At 36.9% G+C, this 12,236-nt stretch overlaps 1 protein-coding gene across 3 annotated transcripts in view; it reads left to right on the forward strand.

Annotated features, from left to right (window-relative positions):
- Window positions 1–12,236, forward strand: part of STX8 (syntaxin 8) — a 243,449-nt gene that overhangs the window by 138,156 nt on the left and 93,057 nt on the right. For all 3 annotated transcript variants that reach the window (XM_058559723.1, XM_058559724.1, XM_058559725.1), the window contains exon 7: window positions 8,022–8,123. In XM_058559723.1, the coding sequence (XP_058415706.1) occupies window positions 8,022–8,123 (102 nt within the window). The remainder of the gene's footprint in view (window positions 1–8,021; window positions 8,124–12,236) is intronic.

A 12,236-nucleotide genomic window follows, 5' to 3' on the forward strand; every position in this document is an offset into this window, starting at 1 on the left:
TTTCTATCCAGTAGGTTAGGTTCATCCTTATGCTTCATATAAATGGAATCATGAAGTATATATTGATTTTGTGTGTGTGTGTGTGAGGAAGACTAGCCTTGAGCTAACATCCGTTGCCAATCCTCCGCTTTTTGCTGAGGAAGACTGGCCCTGGGCTAACATCCGTGCCCATCTTCCTCTACTTTATATGGGACGCTGCCACAACATGGCTTGACAAGCAGTGAGTCGGTCTGTGCCTGGGATCCAAACCTGTGAACTCCGGGCCACCAAAGCAGAGCAAGTGAATTTAGCCTCTACACCACCAGGCCCCTGTGTTAATTTTTATTTTCTTATTTCAGCCAACAAAATGCTTTTGAGATTTATATAGTTGTTGCATTTATAAGTAGCTCATTGTTTTTTTGCTGAATAGTATTCCATTGTACAGATATATCCCGATTTGCTTATCCACTGTCCTATTGATGGATATCTGGGTTATTTCTAGTTTGGGGTTCTAATGAATAAGGCTGCTATGTATATTTTGGTACAGATCTTTCTTAGAAATATGTCTTTATTTCTGTTTAGTAAATACCTAGGAGTGAAATTTCTGGGTCAGAGGGTAGATATATAGTTAACTTAATTAGAACTGACAAACACTTCGACAGTTACCTTTGTGCCAAATCTTCCCCTACAATTAGTATTGTCAGACTTTAATTTTAGCATTCTGGTGGGTGTGAAGTAGTATCTTGTTATGGTTTAAATTTGCATTTCCCTAATGACTAATGATGTGGAGCTTCTTTTCATGTGCTTATTGGCCATTTGTATATCTTCTTTATACAAAACATCTGTTCAAATCTTTTGCCTATTTTAAAATTAAGTTGTCAGTCTTTTTTATTATTAATATGTAGGAGTTCCTTATATATTCTAGATACAAATACCTAGTCAGATTTATGGCCTGCAAATATTTACCAGTCTGTGGCTTGTTTATTAATTTTTGTAATGGTATCTTTGGATGAGCAGAATTTTTTTTTTTTTTTTTTTTTGAGGAAGATCAGCTCTGAGCTAACATGCCTGCCAATCCTCCTCTTTTTGCTGAGGGAGACTGGCCCTGGGTAACATCTGTGCCCATCTTCCTCCACTTTATGTGGGACGCCGCCACAGCATAGCCTGACAAGCAGTGTGTCGGTGCGCGCCCGGGATCCGAACCCCAGGCCGCCAGCAGCAGAGCGCGAGCACTTAACCGCTAAGCCATGGGGCTGGCCCTAGAAAATTTTTATTTTAATGAAATCCAATTGACCAGTTTCTTTTTTTTTTGTGGATAGTCTTTTTATGTCCTGTCCAAGAGATTTTCTAGGTTTTACAGTTAGGTGTATGAACCATCTCAAATTAATTTTTTGTTTATGGTGGGAGGAAAGAGTCAAGATTCTCTTTCCTCATACAGGCATCCAGTTGTTCCAGCATCATTTGTTGGTGAAAAGACTTTTCTTTCCCTGTATGACTGACTTTGTTGTTGGCACCTTTGTTGAGAAGTAAGTGCACACACACACACAGGTCTGCCTCTGGACTCTGTTTTGTTCCCTTGATCTATTTGTCCTTATTCTAACACCACACTGTCACGGTTACTATATATTTATAATAAATCTTAAATTTTGGTTTTATGATACCTCCAACTTTGGGTGGTTTTTTTTTTTTTCTTTTTGGCAAGATTATTTTGGTAGTTCTAAATCATTTGCTTTTCCATGTACGTTTTAGAAATGGCTTACCAATTTGAAAAACCTGCTAGGATTTTGATTGGGATTGCATTGAATCTATAGATCAGTTGAGGAGAGTGAACATATATTTTTAAAATATTGAGTCTTCCAGTCCATGAATGTGGTACAGCTCTCCATTTATTTAGGTCTTCATTCATTTCTCCCAACAGTGTTTCATAGTTTTCAGTTTAGAGGTCTTGCACATCTTTCCTGAGATTTATCTCTAAGTATTTGCTGTAGTTTTTGATGCTATTATAAGTGATACTGTTTTTTACTTTCATTTTTCAGTTGCTTGTCACTAGTATATAGAAATATCTTGCTCTTTATAACTGACTGTATCTACAGATTTGTTAAACTCACTTATTAGTTCTAGTGGTTTTTAAGTAGATTGCATAGAGTTTTCTATGTACACAGTCATGTCATCTGCAGATATACTTATTTACATCTTCTTTTCAAATCTTTTTGCTTTTTTTCTTGCCTTAGTGTAAGACTTCTAATAAAATGTTCAATGGAAGTCATCACAGCAGATGTCTTTGCATTGTTTTCCGATCTTAGAGAAAAAATGTTCAGTGATTCACCATTAAGTACAGTTGTGGCACTAAGTTTTTCATAGATGTCCTTCATCAGGTTGAAGAAGTTCTCTTTCATTCTTATTTGGCTGAGAATTTGTATCATGAATGGACACTGAATTTTGTTAAATTCTTTTTCTGCGTTTGTTGAAACGATCATGATTAACTCCACTGGTCTGATCATCAATTTTACATATTTCTTCTTTTTAAATATATGCATTTACAGCAGCGAACTTCTGTCTAAGCCCCGCTTTAGTTGCATACCACAAACTTTTATTTTGGATTGATGTTATCATTCAGTTCAAAATGTTTTCTATTTTCTCTTGTAATTTCATTTTTCTCCCACGGGTTGTTTAGAGGTGGTTTCCTTAATATTCACATTTGGGGACTTTTCAGTTTTCATCACGTGTTCTTTCATCATGATAAAAGGTTCCTTTTTGTGTCAGATGACACCCTTGACGTGACGTCTGTCTGGTCTGATATTAATACAGCCATGTCAGCTTTCTCATGCAAACACTTTCTATGCTTTACATTTGAAGAGAGTTTCTTGTGAAAGCACATAGTTATGTCGTCATTTTTTTTAATCTTGCCTCACGTTCTTTGTCTTTTAATTGAAGAGTTCATCCATTTATATTTAACATGACTATTGATATAGTTGAGTTTAAGTCTGTCACCTAGACATTTATGTTCCTTTTGTCTTGTCTGTTCTTTATTCCTCCGTATCTGCTTTCCTGACTTCTTTTGGGTAAGTCGTGCATTTTTGGTATTTAATTTTATTCTATTGAATTTTTCTCCAAAGCTATACCTCTGGGAGCTGGGTGATGGTGTGTGTGTATGTGTGTTGGTTTTCTTTTTTTCTTTCTTATTTTTTTAAGTGATTGCTTTAGAGCTATGTTGTTGAATACAATAGCCACTAGCCACATGTGGCCATTTAAATTTTAATTAATTGAAATATGAAAAAATAAAAATACATCCCTGGCAGTAGTATGGAGAATGGATTGAAAGGATTCAGGACTAGAAACAGGAAGGTAAGTTAGAACACTGTTTTAGAAACATTAGCAAAATTTTGTGAGATATTAGTAACATAGTTTAAGAGAAGTGGTAAGACTGAGAGATACTAGGGAGATAAGAGCTGAGTGACTCTTAAGAGTTCTAGCTTGGGCAGCAAATGAATAGTGGTGCCATTGATTGAGACAGGGAAGAGAGGAGGGAAGTCAAATTTGGGGGAAGATGAAGAGTTTAGTTTTAGAGACCGTGAGAGTCAGATGTTTGTAGGAATTTCAAGGTAGAGAAAACTAGTAGACAGTTGGCTATATGGGTCAAGAATTATGGAGAGCTATATAGAGCAGAAAATTTTCAGGTTTTTAATTTAAATATTGATCAACTAAAAAGTATATAAAATCACCATGTTAGTATTATAGAGTAAAAATATACAGAACTCCTTTTCCACTATTCCAAAAAATAGAGGAAGATGGAACACTTCTTAACACATTCTACGAGGGCAACATCATGCTGATCCCAAAGCCAGACAAGGACAATACAAAAGAAGGAAATTACAGGCCAGTATCACCAATGAACATAGGTGTAAAAATCCTCAACAAAATATGGGCAGACCGAATACAGCAATACGTTAAAAAGATCATAACCATGATCAAGTGGGATTTATACCAGGGACACAGGGATGGTTCAACATCTGCAAATCAATCAGTGTGATACACCACATTAACAAAATGAGGAATAAAAACCACATGATCTTATCAATAGATGCAGAGAAAACATTTGACAAGATCCAACATCCATTTCTGATAAAAACTCTCAATAAAATGGGTATAGAAGGAAAGTGCCTCCACGTAATAAAGGCCGTATATAACAAACCCACAGCCAACATCATACTCAATGGGGAAAAACTGAAAGCCATCCTTCTGAGAACAGGAATAATACAAAGGTGCCCACTCTCACCACTCTTATTCAGCTTAGTACTGGAGGTTTTGGCCAGAGCAGTTAGGCAAGAAAAAGGAATAAAAGGAATCCAAATAGGCAATGAAGAAGTGAAACTCTCGCTGTTTGCAGACAACGTGATTTTATATGTAGAAATCCTAAAGAATCCATCGGAAAACTATTAGAAATAATCAACAACTACAACAAAGTTGCAGGGTACAAAGTCAACTTACAAAAATCAGTTGCATCACTGTACTCTAATAACAAACTAACAGAAAAAGAACTTGAGAATACAATTCCATTTACAATTGCAATAAAAGAATAAAATATCTAGGAATAGATTTAACCAAGGAGGTGAAAGACCTATACAGTGAAAATTGTAAGACATTATTGAAAGAAATTGATGATGACATAAAGAAATGGAAAGATATTCCATGCACATGGATTGAAAGAATAAACATAGTTAAAAATGTCCATACTACCTAAAGCAGTCTACAGATTCAATGCAATCCCAATCAGAATCCCAAAGACATTCTTCACAGAAATAGAACAAAGAATCCTAAAATTCATATGGGGCAACAAAAGACCCTGAACAGGTAAAGCAATCCTGAGAAAAAAGAACAAAGCTGAAGGGATCACAAGCCCTGACTTCAAAATATACTACAAAGCTATAATAATAAAAACAGCATACCAGTACAAAACGTACCAGTTTTGTACTTGTACGAAAACAGACACACAAATCAATGGAACAGAATTGAAAACCCAGAAATAAAACCACACATCTACGGACAGCTAATCTTCGACAAAGGAGCTAAGAACATACAATGGAGAAAGGAAAGTCTCTTCAATAAATGGTGTTGGGAAAACTGGACAGCCACATGCAAAAGAATGAAAGTAGACCATTATCTTACACCCTATACAAAAATTAACTCAAAATGTATCAAAGACTTGAAGGTAAGACCTGAAACTATAAAAGTGCTAGAAGAAAATATAGGCAGTATGCTCTTTGACATCGGTCTTAAAGAGATCTTTTCAAATTCCATGTCTACTCAGACAAGGGAAACAAAAGAAAAAATAAACAAGTGGGACTTCATCAGACTAAAGAACTTCTGCAAGGCAAAGGGAACCAGGATCAAAATGAAAAGACACCCCACCAGATGAGAGAAAATATTTGCAAATCATATGTCTGACAAGGGGTTAACCTCCATAATATATTAAAAAACTCACACAACTGAACAACAAAAAAACAAACAACCCTATCAAAAAATGGGCAGAGGATATGAACAGACATTTTTCCAAGGAAGATATACAGATGGCCAATAGGCACATGAAAAGATGTTCAACATCACTAATCATCAGGGAAATAAATCAAAACTGCACTAAGATATCACCTTACACCTATTAGAATGGCTATAATCACCAAGACAAAAAATAACAAATGTTGGAAAGGTTGTGGAGAAAAGAGAACCCTTATTCACTGCTGGTGGGAATGCAAACTGGTGTAGCCCCTGTGGAAAACAGTATGGAGATTCCTCAAAAAATTAATAATAGAAATACCTTATGACCTAGCTATCCCACTACTGGGTATTTATCCAAAGAACTTGAAATCAACAATCCAAAGAGGCTTATGCACTCTCTTCATTGCAGCATTATTCACTGTAGCCAAGAAGTGGAAGCAACCCAAGTGTCCATTGACTGATGATTGGATAAAGAAGATGTGGTATACAGTGGAATACTATATACAGTGGCATACTACTCAGCCATGAAAAAAGAGAAAATCGTCCCATTTGCAACAACATGGATGGACCTGGAGGGTATTATGTTAAGTGAAATAAGCCAGACAAAGACAAACACCCTATGATTTCACTCATATGTGGAAGATAAACTAACACATGGATAGAGAGAACAGTTTGGTGGTTACCAGGGGGAAGGGGGTTGAGGGGTGGGCACAAGGGATGAAGGGGCGCATTTATGTGGTGACTGACAAATAATAATGTACAACTGGAATCTCATAATGTTATAAACTATTATGACATCAATAAAAAAAATATACAGAACTCTGGGGATTGGCAAGATTTGAGAGGAAAAGGAGACTCTAGACAGAGCTTATAGGTAGATGGAAGGAAAACTAGGAGAGAGTATGTTACTGAATATGAGAGAAGAGAGAATTATCAGTGAATTATTAAATAGTGAAAGATTTTCTAGGGGGGGTTTATATGGATAATATGTGACACATTTTGCTTAGATCCACTTTTCTAAGAAGCAGCAAGTGCTTTGAAATTATTCAATGCTTTTATTTTTTAGACTCCATTCATTCGTTGCCTTTATCTTTTAGTATTTATTTTTGTTTTGCTGTGTATGAGGCACTCACTTAGGGGTAGGAGATAGATGAACAAAGTTTCTGTCATACTCTTTCTGTAAAAGAAAGACTTGCAAACAAATAATTGGAAGACAAAATATAAGGTCTGTAAGTAAAAAGAGGTTGTAGGGAGTGCTGCAGGAGGCCAGAAGAAAGAGCCCCCGACTCTGCGGTGCCTTCACGTGCTTCTCTTCGTGCATGGATTGCCCTTTTCCTGCTTCTTCACCCACACGGCCTTCAAAACTCAGCTCAAACATTATTCTGGAAACTTCTTTTGACTTCCCTGTTTGTTTTATTTAATTCTTTAAAACTCGGACAACTTATTTCTAAAGCAATCACTGAAAAAAAGAGGAAAGGTGGGAAGAAGGAAGGAAAGAGAAGCAAAATTGAAAAAATAATATGTACTCACTATGAGCAATTCAAACAATATAGAAAATACAAGATCATCCAGGATCCCACCACCTAGAAATAATCGTTATTAACGTTAGGTTAACATCATCCAGATATATCCTTATAGGTTTGTACATACGAAAGGATGGATGGAAATAATTTTATATAATTAAGATCATACTATATATGCTATTTTAAATGTTAAGTGCTTAATTTTCACTTTAAAAAGATTAGCATTAAAAATATTAACTTCACATAAAAGATTCTTTACAAGAGATAGTAACTACTAAAAGATTCATCTAAGGTTAGCAAAAAAATTACGTAAAACATTGAAGCGTTGGTGATTGTATGAAGCTATACGTTTCTATGTTCATTATTTTTCAGCCGCTTGATGGGGCTCTGCTGTGAGTGATAAAGAAATGAACACCTTCAACTTCTTTTCACCTTCCTCCCTGGCCCCCCAACTGCTTCCTGATTTTCAGTTATTACATTGTCATTGCTTATAACATTTATCTACCTTTCTGTAATCCAATCCATATATTTGTTTATTGTCAGCTCAGTATTTAAATGGATTCCATTCTCACCATCATCTCATGTCATGGTCGCTGGCTTCTCCATTCTAGAGTTCTTTATTTTTATTCACCTCTTGGCTGGCTAGATTTCATCATCAAGTAGTTTTCTTAAGAAGGACCTGGGTAGTCCCTGAAGTCTTCTATACTGTCTGGCTGTCACCTTTATACTCGAAGGACAACTTGGCTGGGCATAAATTTGTTAAGTCATGCTTTCTTTCCCTGAACTTTTGACATTTCTCCTCTGTCTCCTGGAATTATGTTAAACCAGTTTTTTTCTTTACTACTGCTCCCCGCCCCCCTTTTAGGAATCAGAATTGCAATTTTCAAAGATGATACGTGAGTTCTTTACCTTTCCACTCACTGTACTCGGGAGAACTGGAAGGACTACCACGGCTTTAATACTCTGATGTGAACCAGGGTATTTTGGGGGTATTAACCATGCAACTTTATTTGTTTTCTTTTCTAGAGATAATTGATGACCTTGCCAACCTGGTGGAGAATACAGATGAGAAACTTCGCACTGAAACCAGGCGTGTCAATATGGTGGACAGAAAGTCAACATCTTGTGGTGAGAGATAGCCATAGTTATGGTTCTGCCTCTTGAATCACTCCAGGATTTACTCTGCTTTAAGTTTCTCATGTTTGTCTAATTACTGCAGGGATTCAGTTGCTCTTCTAACAAGCAGTCCCATTAGATGAAGCACTGAAATTGCTAAAAGATACCTAAGACTTGTTAAAATGAAATGAATTGTTGTGAGTGCAGGGGAAGTATAATACATTGTTAATTTTTTTTTCATTTAAAATAAGAAACCTTTGTAAGCATACAGAGAACAATAGTTTGGGGAATTGTATGCCATTATGCAGATTGGTGGTGGTAGATCTCATGGGTTTTAAAGGCGATCTCACTTACTTTGTGCCTTTTTTCGGTCACAAGCTTATTTGTTGAAGGTTGAACAGCAGAGCAGTTAAGAGCCCAGGTTCTGAAGTCCGACTGATTTCAAATCCTATATTTAGTGATGTTATCTTTGGCAGTCACTTTACTCCTTAATACCTTGTACGTAAAATGGGAATTCACATGCCAAGATAAGAAACTTGAAAGTGATTCTTAAAATGCTGATTCCCAGGCCCTCCCCTAGAGATTCTGATTGAGCAGGGCTAGGTTGGAGTTCAAGAGTATTCATTGTTTAACAAGTTTGCCAAGCAATTCTGATGCACATACTTGCTATTCTGCAGAAGTTCTGATGCAGATTTTTGTGAGGTTTAAATTATGTATTGCCTATGCACAGTGCCTTGCCCTAAGGTAAATGATGATAAATGCTGGTGACAGTAGTAGTAATCACAGTGATTGTTATTTGGTGCTTTGTCTCACAAAGGTGCACCAAGTTTATAAAGCTAATACCTTTATTATAAATAGAAATACAATAGCACTTAAAAAACTAGTGATCTGAGCACATATTTTGCCTAACTTTTAGCCCTTTCAATATGAAAAATATAGTGGGTCCCTCTGATCTATCCAGTTTTAGAACAAGGTCCTGTGTGCAAGGGCCGCCTGAGATGTACAGCTGGAGGAACATTACCTTCCTTGCCGTGTTCGCTGGTTCTGGAAGTTGAGAACAACAGGCTGAGAGGGGACCAGGCAGATATGGACTCTGGAACCTCGGAGGAAGCGGCCTTCTGAGGGGCCTCCCTGCTTTCCTGTTATCACCTGTTCTGCTACCCCCAGCCCCAGTTCTCAGCCACCTGATACCAGCCTACTCTGAGCTTCTGCTCTGTAGGCACGTGCCTCCTTCTTTCTGCCAGAAGCAAGGCCTCCTTGGCCTTACTTTACCAACCTTCTCATGTAACTTCTGTCCACAGAGACTTTGTTCTTTGCATTAGATCCTGAAACTTTAGAGACAAAGAGATGTGGGTTCACTCCCACCTCCGTCTCTTATTATCTTTGATTTCTATATAAACTTAATCTTACTGAGTCTTAGTTTCCTTAGCTCTAAAAAAGTGGATAACTTGGTTATCCAAATGAAATTGTATAAAATATGTAAAATGTCTAATGCTGGCCATCTTCCCTGGCTTTCCATATTTATGCGTAGAGGTGCTAGAGTGTCATAGTTAAGAGTGTGGGCTCTAGAGCCTGGACTTGCATCCCACCTCCACCACTTACCAGCTGTGTGACCTTTGGAAAGCCCAAACTCACCTTTGCCTCAGTTTTCCCATCTTTGAAATGGGAATCATAAGGGCATATAACTGAGAGGGTTTTTGCAAGGAATAAATGCATTAATATAAAGATAAAGATATGAGTATAGATGTAGATGATATAGATACAGATTATAGATAGATATAGATATATAACACTTAGAACCGTGTTTGGCACATAGTAAGCAATGAGCAAATATTAGCTCTTATCTTTATATGTCTAAAGTAGGAAGAGTCTTCTCAATTAAGTGACAACTTTCCTGAGGTCTTTTTTTATGTGCTAAGCAATCACATTGCTGTTAATTTGGAGTGAACATATTCATCGACATGTCATATGGCCCTCAGCACATGTCATTCATGAAGTCATAATGAAGAATGGTGCTTCTACTGTTGCTAATTTTTTATTTTATGGTATTGCCTAGTGTTGGTATTTATACCCAGGAATGTCCATAAAATCTTCTGAGCTGAACTCTGTTTCATTTTTTTTAAATAGAAGAAATTTAGAGACTCCTAGAATTACTAAAATAGATGTTTTTAAAACTTGGTAGTGTAAAATATGTTAACTTTAAATTTATCTCATGCCCTATTTATATTTATTTATTAAATAGTTATATATTTTAAAATATATTATCTGTAACAGAATTATATGTAGTGACTCAGAAGTGGTACAGCAATACAGTGTATTATATTATATACTGAAAGAAGTTTCTTTATTCTTTCGATGGAATTAGAGAGAATTCCTTCTCTTATCTGTTCAACTCAGCAGTTCCATCAGTATTATAGATCAACATCCAAATAACTACCCTTATACCATTTCTGATGCCTGATACCTTTAAAGGAAAATTTATTGCATTTATATTTTTAAAGAGAAGTTCGTGATTATATATGTGTTTGTTGACGGACAATGCTAGTTTTTGCATTTTGGTGAAGGTTCATTGTGTGGCCTCCAAAGCTCTAGGGAGGTCAGGCTTGTATTTATGACACCGAGCAATTAACTTCTGAGTGTTTCACTCATCAATATTAAGCCTTTGAACACAAAGCATATTGTGGAATTTATGAGTAGATCTGGCAGCCCTTGGCAAAATTAGCCTGACTGTTTTTTTAAAAATTTTTTTATTGTGGTAAAATATACATAACGTAACATTTACCATTGTAACTGTGTTTAAGTATGCAGTTCCGTGGCATTAAGTACATTCACATTGGTAGGCCACCATCACCACCATCCAACTCCAGAACGTTTTCATCTTCAAACTGAAACTCTGTCACCATTAAATGCTAACTCCCCATTCCCCTCCCCCAGCCCCTGGGAACCACCATTCTACTTTCTGTCTCTGTGAATTTGACTACTCTAGGGACCTTGAATAAATGGAATCATACAGTATTTGTCCTTTTGTATCTGGCTTGTTTCATTTAACATAATGTCTTCAATATTCCTCTATATTCTAGCATGTGTCAGAATGTCCTTCCTTTTTTAGCTGAATAATATTCCATTGTGTGTATATTCTGCATTTGGTTTGTCCATTTATCTGTCAGTGGACTCTTGGATTGTTTCCACCTTTTGGCTATTGTGAATAATGCCGCTGTGAACATGAGTGTGCAAGTATTAATTTAAGTCCCAGCTTTTTTGTGTATATACCTAGAGGTGGAATTGCTATATCAAATGGTAATTCAGTGTTTCATTTGTTTGAGGAACCACCATACTAACCTGACCTTTTGTTTTGCTTCCAGCCTCTAAACTCTCAGGTACCTCCTAGTAGTTTCTCTTTTTGCAGGCAGGAGTCAGGGACTTCCGCAGCCTTAGAGTGACAGGCAAGTGGGGCAAAAATTAAGGCCCTGGACTCACCCCAACTGGGAAGTGTAATAGGAGACCAGTATTATTATTGTTATTATTATTATCATTATCATTATTACTATCATTATTAAACTGGGACCCCAAGGAGCTACACCCTTAGGATAAAAGTGAACCAGCAGTAAACTTGTCCTTGGGGATTGTGGAGAAGGCAGCTTTGGCACTGAACAGAATAGGAGAAGAAAAAGAAAGGAAGGAACTGCAGTTCCTGATGGGTCACAGAAAGGCCTCATGTGGATGTGCACCCTGGATATCTGCTCAGGATGGGCCAGGCAACCTCATAGCCTGAATGTGGTTTGAGGCGGACTCACCTGTTTGTTATAACTCCAGGTGCCTGGCAAAAACAATGAAATACCTCTCTGGAGGAGTGCATATCTATCCTAGGTCTCTTGGAATCAACTAAAATCAACTAAAAAGTTTTATTCAGGGCAGTGACCAGCACCCAATCAAAGATAACCTAGCGTATATGGAAACAGCACAACATGAGCAAGGATCAACAACAGACCACAGAAGCCAGGCTGCACAGACGTGCAGTATTAGAATGATCAGACGTGGGTTATAAAGTTAATTATGCTTATTATAGCTAAAGAAAGAAATGATAGGCTTGAAAGTATCTTCAGAGAATAGGAAACTATAAAAAGT

The sequence above is a fragment of the Diceros bicornis genome, chromosome 18 (genome assembly GCF_020826845.1).
Source record: "Diceros bicornis minor isolate mBicDic1 chromosome 18, mDicBic1.mat.cur, whole genome shotgun sequence".
NCBI classification, from domain to species: Eukaryota; Metazoa; Chordata; class Mammalia; order Perissodactyla; family Rhinocerotidae; genus Diceros; species Diceros bicornis.